We start from the raw sequence: 8,267 nt of genomic DNA on the forward strand, positions 1-8,267 counted from the left end.
CAGAGTAGGGAGATTAGACAAAAATGCACGTTCTACACCTAGACAGCTCTCATGGAGGCTGAGAGATGGAAGAGGTTAAGAGCCTGGAAAATTTCAGCCTCACTTTCATCCTCCTCCAGAGGGCTATCGTTTTGCCCCTCCTCCCATCATGTCATGCAGCCCTTCCTTATATTTCTTGAGAATCAATAAATTCGAGTGAAAACATAGCACAAGCTGGAGGGGGCCTATGATGTAGTGTACTGGCAAGAGTGTGAACCATAGCCAAAGGCAGCCTTAGTCTCCAATCCCAACATTCATTGACCTGCTGTGTGACCCTGGGCATATTATTTAAGCCTCAGTTTCCTACAGTGTCAAATGAGGCTATTAAAAGGCTTCTTGGAGAACTAGTGGAAAGATTAGAGCTAAAGGTGGTGAAGAACCCAGCACAGTACCTAGCACAAATTTAGTACTAAAGAAGTTGGCAGCTTTACACTATTGTCGGGATGCTACACCTTCCCCTTGGCAGGTTTCTCTCTACTGGTACCGCCAGAAAAGCTGATATTCTCGAGGATCCAGAAACTGCACCACCCAAAAAATCAGAGCAAGAAAAACTTGGCGTGTTAATCTGCTTGCCCCTCTCCCCTGCCCCAAAGCATGTACAGATTAAGGGTTCAAGGAAGCTAAAGAAAGAGAGGCTCTCAGCACGTAGGCAGGACCCTACTTCAAGATCCCAGATTTTGAGTTAGTAACTCTCCTGCCTCACAACTCCACCCCACATCCCATTTTCCAGAACCCCTTTAGCTGTAGCTAGAGAGAAATCCTGCCCTTAGTGTTCAGTCCCCCCCCCCCCCCCCGCATGCTATGACAGGGGAGATCGCTGAGACAAGGTGGGGGTGGTATCTCCCGGGCAACCGCGGAGTGCGCATGCGCAGTGGCTTCCTCGCGGCTGTAATTTGACTTCTGCAGGCAGCGGGATTTGGGATCAAAACGGTGTTATCTCCCTTCTTCCCGTCCCCTCCCCCGGCAAAACGGCTGTGTCATCCTCTTCCTGAGGTTGACGAAAATGTGAGGAGAGTCTTCTCTCACTTGCTAGGAGGTGGCATTTTGGGGGTAGCCCTTCGTGATTAAATGGATGATGAAAGGACAGAAAGCTATGGGTGCCAGGGGTTGAGGAAACATAAAACCTACGCCACTGGTAGGCATCTCCCCCACCCCTGAGTCCTAGGTGACTTTCCATATAACATTCACTACTGAGCCAGGGCTCCCTTATAGAAATTGTCATTTGCAGGCTTTCTAGGGAAAGCTTAGGGAAAGCCGTGTGCAGGGTTAGAAGCTGCGTGAAGGATCAGGATGAAGAGAGCCAAAATACTCACTCACCTTAACAGCTTAGGTGCAGAAATAAACTGCACTGGCAAAGGTTGCTGGGCAGAGCTCCAGGTAGATTGTTGGGTCTGACCCAAGATCCAAGACCTTCAGGAGAACCATTGTTGATTCCCAAGACCCACTCTCGAGAATATGGGTCTTCCTTATCTCTGCCACAGGCTTCCCTCTCCCACTTCCCCCTTGAACTGAACATTGTCTTTGTGAATTTCCCAAAAGGTGTTTTACATACTGCCCCTGACTTCATAAACAATCCCTCCCTCCCCCACCACAACCTCAGGTCTTAGAATAGAAGTCACTAAAAGACAACTGATCCTCAGCCCTCCATACCGCCTAATTATCCCCTACCACCACCGCATCCACTCCCCCACTAATCCTTTCCTTGACACTCCCTGCCCCTCCCCCAGCCCTTCTTGTGCCCCATTGCCTTCTCCCCCGTCCCATCCCAGCACCTACAGTTTAGTTGGCAGTTACTCCTGTGGCCTCTCCTAGAACTCTAAGCTTATCTTTATTATACATCTTTGCAGCAGCAATGAAACAATTTCTGGTTTATTTCCATGGCCCCTCCCCCTTAAGCCCTGGGTTCAGCCGGGTTCTCTTCCCAGCACAGACCATGGCAGGTGCTTAATAAATATTTGTTGAATAAAAGAGTGCTTAAGCATGGGGTCTAATTCATTATACTTTTATTTTTCACTACATTTTGAAACAGCAAAGCAAATACAGGTAAATGCCAGCTTTTTTTTTCCTTACACAAGAATAGTCACAAAGAAGGCATCCACAGATAAGTGATTTTGTGTTTGTTTTTGTTCTGTGTGTTGTTACTATTGTTACTTAACTTCTGCACCACACCAATTTACTAATTATTTCAAACAGTTAAAGAACAACTTTATATTCTCCACGTCATAGAAAGATGTAAATATGACCAATACATTTTACACAACTATCTGAGCTTTTATATTAAAATAAGACAGGGATGGCAAATGAGCAATTTCATTTATAAACAATGATCATGAAACTAATTCAAGGGTATATAATAAGGAAGGAAATACTATTAGGAATAGAACACAAATAGCAAGCACAATGTGTACTTTCCACCCCAACCCCGACTGACTTCTGATTTGGGGCCCCAGTGCCCATTTCCCCAGGGCCCCTTTAACTGATGCCACAAAACTAAAGTGATACATTTCCCCAGATATTACATGGGGCCAAAGAAGAACATGGCAGTTGCCTCAGATCTGGCTCTGGCTTCCTCATCTTCAACAGCCTCCCTATATTGCTCTGGCCAGTCCTGTGGTCGCTTTCTGTAGAGCCCGGCCATATACTCCAAGGCTTTCATTTTGGTGGTTTCAAGGTGAGCTCGAGGACCCCAGAGAAGCTCATATTCAACTGGATTAGAGTAGGACAGTGGCCTGCATTCCAAGTAGCGCTGCCTCATAAGCTTGCAGGTGATGGCATGCTTTCTCCCTACATCCACACCAAATCTTCGAAGCAGGTTCCAGATGTTAGCCTCTTTGACACGATTGCCCATCAGGAAGATCAAACCCAAAATTGGCATCACATATTCTTGAGTGGGTCTCCCCAGGCTCTCTAGCATCATTTGCTCTTCTTCTGATTCTGGCTGCTGGACGAGGAGATAGATGTGCTCACTGGTATCAACCTCAATCAGAGAGAATCCATAGAACAGATCAAGGATTAGAGTAGCCCGACTGAGGATATTTGGGAACACTTCCTCAAATTCTTTGCCAGTGTGAGCCAGTAGCTCATCCTGATGTATAGGCAGCAACTCCTCAGTGACATTAATGGCCAGCTGGACCAAATCATTGGCCTTATCATTCATAGTGTCCTCTGACCAGAATTCCAAGCCAGCAGCCTGTCTTCTTTCTTTGGCTTTGTCAGCTTCCAGGGCCTTGTTATATTCTTCTGGCCAGCTCCAGGGTTCTTCATCATGGGCCTCTGCCACAAACTTCAGGGCTTCCATCTTTGTGATTTCCCTATGGGCTCTAGAGCCCCACAAGAACTCAAATTCGAGGGGATTAGTGCCATACACTGGCCAGTACTCCAAGAACCGCATGCGCACAAAGTCAGTAATGAGCAGATTCCTTGTGTTCCCAAAAAGGTTGTTGATCCTCTGAGGATCACCCAACAAATCAACCTTTAACAGCAGGTCCCAAATGGATGCTTCTCTTGCCCGGTTACCATTCAGGAGGATGTGGCCTAGGACCAAGGCCAGGAGACCTGCCTTTGGCACATCCAGGGATTCTGCTATGCGATCAGTGTTCTGGTAACCCCGTTTGCTGATTAGATTGTAAATGTCAGCCTGGGGATCAAGAACCCTCAGGGTCAGCCCAAAGACCTGATCCAGGTGGGCTGAGGCTCGTCTGAGGATCTCAGGAAACTGATCTGAGTATTCTCTGAGGAACTCCAGCATCTCTGCCTGCTGGATAGAACCCTCGGTTTGGCTTTTCATTCGCATGAAATTCACCAAAGCAATCGACCTGTCTTCTAGAGGGTCGTGGACCCTGAGCGCCCCCAAACGTTGGGACTGCTCTTCGATTAGGACCTCGAGGTCGTTCGGGTCCTGCGCAGCCTGGGAAGCGCTGGCACCCTGAGGGTTGATTGGCGCATGAGGGCCCTGGAGGGCCTGGGGAACTAGCATGGAGGTCGGGGACCCGGAGGCGTTACTAGCCTGCATCTCACCCTGGCCGTCGCTGTAATCTCCAGTGGTCTCTGCGCTGCCGCGGCGCGCGTTCTGGCTTACCAGAGACATGGTTCCAGGAGTCAGGAGCAGGAACGAGGTGGTCAGCAATCTGTCAGAGAGAGGATGGTAGGAATGTCGGCGCCTGGGCACAAGTCCTAAGCCAGAGACCGGGGTCAGGAGTGAGAGCTGGTGAGAGGAGCGATCTTTCTACACAAACACCAGCGAGCAATGACCGCTAGCCTCTCAGTGCTTGGCTTTGCCGCAGCCTACGCAGGCGCAGTCTGGTTCTGCGACATGGTGGCCACGCCCCGCTTCCAGCCCCGCCCCCCCCCCCCCCCCCCCCACCTCTTGCGCACTACCTCTGCCAGCAAGGCTAGGCTGAAGTGGTTACTGCTGAATGCAAACTTGTTAGAGCAGAGAATTCAAGAAAGTGGGCAAAAAACGGAGGTAAAGCAAAATGAACAAGGGATGGGAGATGTTCAGTGACCCTCTACTGGATAGTTTTTGTGTGAGGTATAAAGCATGACGTTAATAGATAGTAGAAGAGTCAAAGAGGAAGAGGAGGATGCTAACAAGGAGAATTATTTTATGGATTCATTAATTTATCCACACACTCAACAGACATTTTTTGAGTACATACGACATGCCAGGCACAGTGCTGGGTAGGGGCACATCAGAGGACAAATGTATGATTTTCTTTTTCTGTGTGTGTGGCATTTGCATTCTGGGGTAGGTTCAAACATTGGTGATAATAATGAGAGCTGACCCTTATGAAGCATTTACTATGTACCAGGCAGTTTCTGGTACTTCCACTTGTCCCATATTAAAACAATGCTAGTTATGAGGTAGCTACTCTTAATGGTCCTCATTTTACAGATGAGAAAACTGGGTCAGAGAACTGATTTTACTTGTTCAAACTCAGGCAGCAACAAATGGAAGAGAACAGGATTTGAACCCGAGTCTGTCAGAGCCTCAAGCATAAGTACTTTCTCTGACACCATCTGCCATTCAAAGAGTTTGTTTAACCCTGTTCATTTAAAATGACTCATATAAAGTAGATGGAAATAGTCGCTCTAATATAGGGTCAACTAACATAGAGTATAAACACAGAAGGAGCAAGCAATTAACTGCAGCTTAGTTTGAGATATCTTGGAATGCGGGCACATGCCTCAAGGAGGAATTGAGCTCTAAGTGACAGATAGGATGGAAAGGGTCTATAAGGGAATTCTAGGCTGAAGGATCAACATCAGGAAAGACCTAGAGATGTGAAAATCCAGAATAAGTTTGCATTACAGCTGGTTACCCAAAGTGGCGAGAGCCAGTGTACTAGGATGGGTGGGAAATGAGGATGCAGATGGTGAGCCAGGAATAATTGGATTTCCTGTTTTCTAATTTAGCAGTATAACAGAATTGGTTGGGGTCCCACAAGCTGGGAATGGCAACACCAGAGTAGGGCCTGGTTATCTAGAGGTTGGTCATGTGTTTGAGGAAGCATAACCAAGCACTTTGACCAGGAAGAGGGGTCAGCTGTTTTATTTTCAGGGAGTGCTACCAAAATAATTGGGCTAGATCCTACCTCTCAACCATCAAGTTATGTGGTTAACTATTGGGAAAGGAGAAAAAAATTACATAAGGTTGCCATCTGCAGCCACAGTTGAAATCCTTCCTGAAATTCTTGATAGTAATAAATACTGTTACATTTAGTTATCCTGTGCCCAGGTATTTTTTCAGAGAGCACTACCTTCACACGTGGAGGCCACTTACCTCTGACATTTTCTACATTTCAGATGCTCTCTTACAGTAGCAAAGCAGGCAGCTCAGGACCATGGATTTTGCCAAACTGGGATACAGAAACAATGTTTGTACAAATGAATATGCATGTTTTACAAGATAGAAGTGTGTGGTTTGTGTGTTGATTATATCTTAGGAGAATCTTGTGGAAAGCAGTACCAACTTTGAGCTGCAAAAAAGGTGTAACTGAGATCAGATCTGATAGGATCTCTCAGTCTGGTCTTTCCATTCCCCCAGGATAGCACCATGTTCTTTGTCTAGACAGGGGCTGCCTAGGTGTAGATTCAGAGAGGATTTTTAATCCCAGTCGCAAAAGAAAACAGATACATATTTTCCTGAAACCCAACTCACATTTTGTCATGAGTTGAAACTTCTACTAACCCTCCATCTAATAACAAAAAACCAACATTGAATGGTAGCATTTTACCTCTGAAATAACATCCTAATCTAATTCCACAGATTTCAAGTCCTTCACGAATCGGGCCCCACCTGGATTTCCATCTTCATTTTTATCTTCCAGCACTTCATTCATGAATTCTACTCCCAAGTCACATTGAGCTACACTCCTGGTGTCAGCCATTTATATTCTACTGGTCTCTGATGTAGTTCTAGTTTTTGCTAAATGAAAACTTAAGGAGTTGTGCCTGTGAATGTGACATATGGTTTATTTTACACTCTAAGTGTAAATGAAAAAGATGGGACCATACTCACCATTCTGGACTTCTAGCAATATATTCTGACATCCTTTTTGCAATTTAAAAACATAAATATCTTAAATTCCACATGTGAGTGAAATCATAGGGTATTTGTCTTTTTTTCTGACGGACTTACTTTGTTTAGCATTATACTTTCTAGCTTCATCCATATCGTTGCAAATGGCCAGATTTCATTCTTTTTATGGCCGAATAATAATCCATTGTGTGTGTGTGTGTGTGTGTGTGTCTGTGTGTGTACACACCACACCTTCTTTATCCATTAATCTATCGATAGACACTTTGAATGCTTCAATAATTTGGCTATTGTAAATAATGCTGCAATAAACACAGGAGTGCATATATCCCTTTGAATTAGTGTTTTGTATTCATTGGGTAAATACTCAGTAGTGCAATTACTGAATCATAGGGTAGTTCTGTTTTTAATTTTTTTGAGGAAGCTCCATACTGTTCTCTACAGCAATTGCACCAGTTTGTATTCCCACCAACAGTGCACAAGTTCATTTTTCTCCACATCCTCACCAACATTTGTTGTTTCTGTGTTTATTTTTATTTTTATTCCAGTCAGTAGCCATACAGTGTTCTATTAGTATCAGATATACAATATAGTGATTCCACAATTCCATACATCACCTGGTGCTCATTGCAAGTGCACTCCTTACACCCCATCACTATTTAATCCTTTCCCCCACCCCCCACCCTCTGGTAAGCATCACTTTGTTCTCTATAATTAAGAGTCTGTTTCTTTATTTGTCTGCCTCGTGTTTTTTCCCTTTCGTCATTTGTTTTGTTTCTCAAGTTCCACGTATGAGTGAAATCATATGGTATTTCTTTCTCTGACTGACTTATTTTGCTTAGCATAACACTCTCTAGCTCCATCCGCATCCTTGCAAACAGCAATATTTCATTATTTTTTATAAGTTATAAATTATTCATTATTGAATAATATGCAGCTATTGTAATTTGGCTATCGTAAATAATGCTGCTATAAACATAGGAGTGCATGTACCCCTTTGAATTAGTGTTCTTGTATTCTTCAGATAAATACCCAGTAGTGCTATTGCTACATCATGAGGTAGTTCTACTTTTAACTTCCTGATGAACCTCCAGAAGGTTTTCCACAGAGGCTGCACCAGTTTGCATTCCCACTAACAGTGCACGAGTGTTCCTTTTTCTCCACATCTTCGCCAACACCTGTTGTTTCTTGAGATTTTTATTTTAGCCATTCTGACAGGTGTGAGGTGGTATCTCACCGTAGTTTTGATTTACATTTCCCTGATGGTAAGTGATGATGAACATCTTTTCATGTGTCTGTTGGCCATCTGGATGTCTGGGAAAATGTCTGTTCATGTCTTCTGCCCATTTTTTAATTGGATTACTTGTTTTTTGGGTGTTCAGTTACATAAGTTCTTTATAGATTTTGGATACTAACCCTTTATCAGATATGTCATTTGCAAATATCTTCTCCCATTCAGTAGCTTGTCTTTTAGTTTCGTTGATTGTTTCCTTCACTGTGCAGAAGCTTTTTATTTTGATGCAGTCCCAATAGTTTATTTTTGCTTTTATTTCCCCTACCTCAGGAGACATATTGAGAAAAATGTTGCTATAGCTGATGTCAGAGAAATTACTGCCTGTGCTCTCTTCTAAGATTTTTATGGTTTCAGGTCTCACCTTTGGGTCTTTAATCCACTTTGAATTTATTTTTG

At 44.2% G+C, this 8,267-nt stretch overlaps 1 protein-coding gene across 1 annotated transcript; it reads right to left on the reverse strand.

Annotated features, from left to right (window-relative positions):
- Nucleotides 1-2,025: 2,025 nt before the first annotated feature.
- Nucleotides 2,026-4,334, reverse strand: MAGEE2 (MAGE family member E2). Its single transcript, XM_026487176.4, has one exon. The coding sequence runs from the start codon at nt 4,124-4,126 to the stop codon at nt 2,555-2,557; it is 1,572 nt and encodes a 523-aa protein (XP_026342961.1). The 5' UTR covers nt 4,127-4,334; the 3' UTR covers nt 2,026-2,554.
- Nucleotides 4,335-8,267: the final 3,933 nt, after the last annotated feature.

This window comes from Ursus arctos, chromosome X, assembly GCF_023065955.2.
Source record: "Ursus arctos isolate Adak ecotype North America chromosome X, UrsArc2.0, whole genome shotgun sequence".
In the NCBI taxonomy this organism is placed as follows: Eukaryota; Metazoa; Chordata; class Mammalia; order Carnivora; family Ursidae; genus Ursus; species Ursus arctos.

Excerpts from the sequence above, each read along its gene's own strand:
- MAGEE2 (XM_026487176.4), bottom strand. The coding sequence starts at position 4,126 with ATGTCTCTGGTAAGCCAGAACGCGCGCCGCGGCAGCGCAGAGACCACT.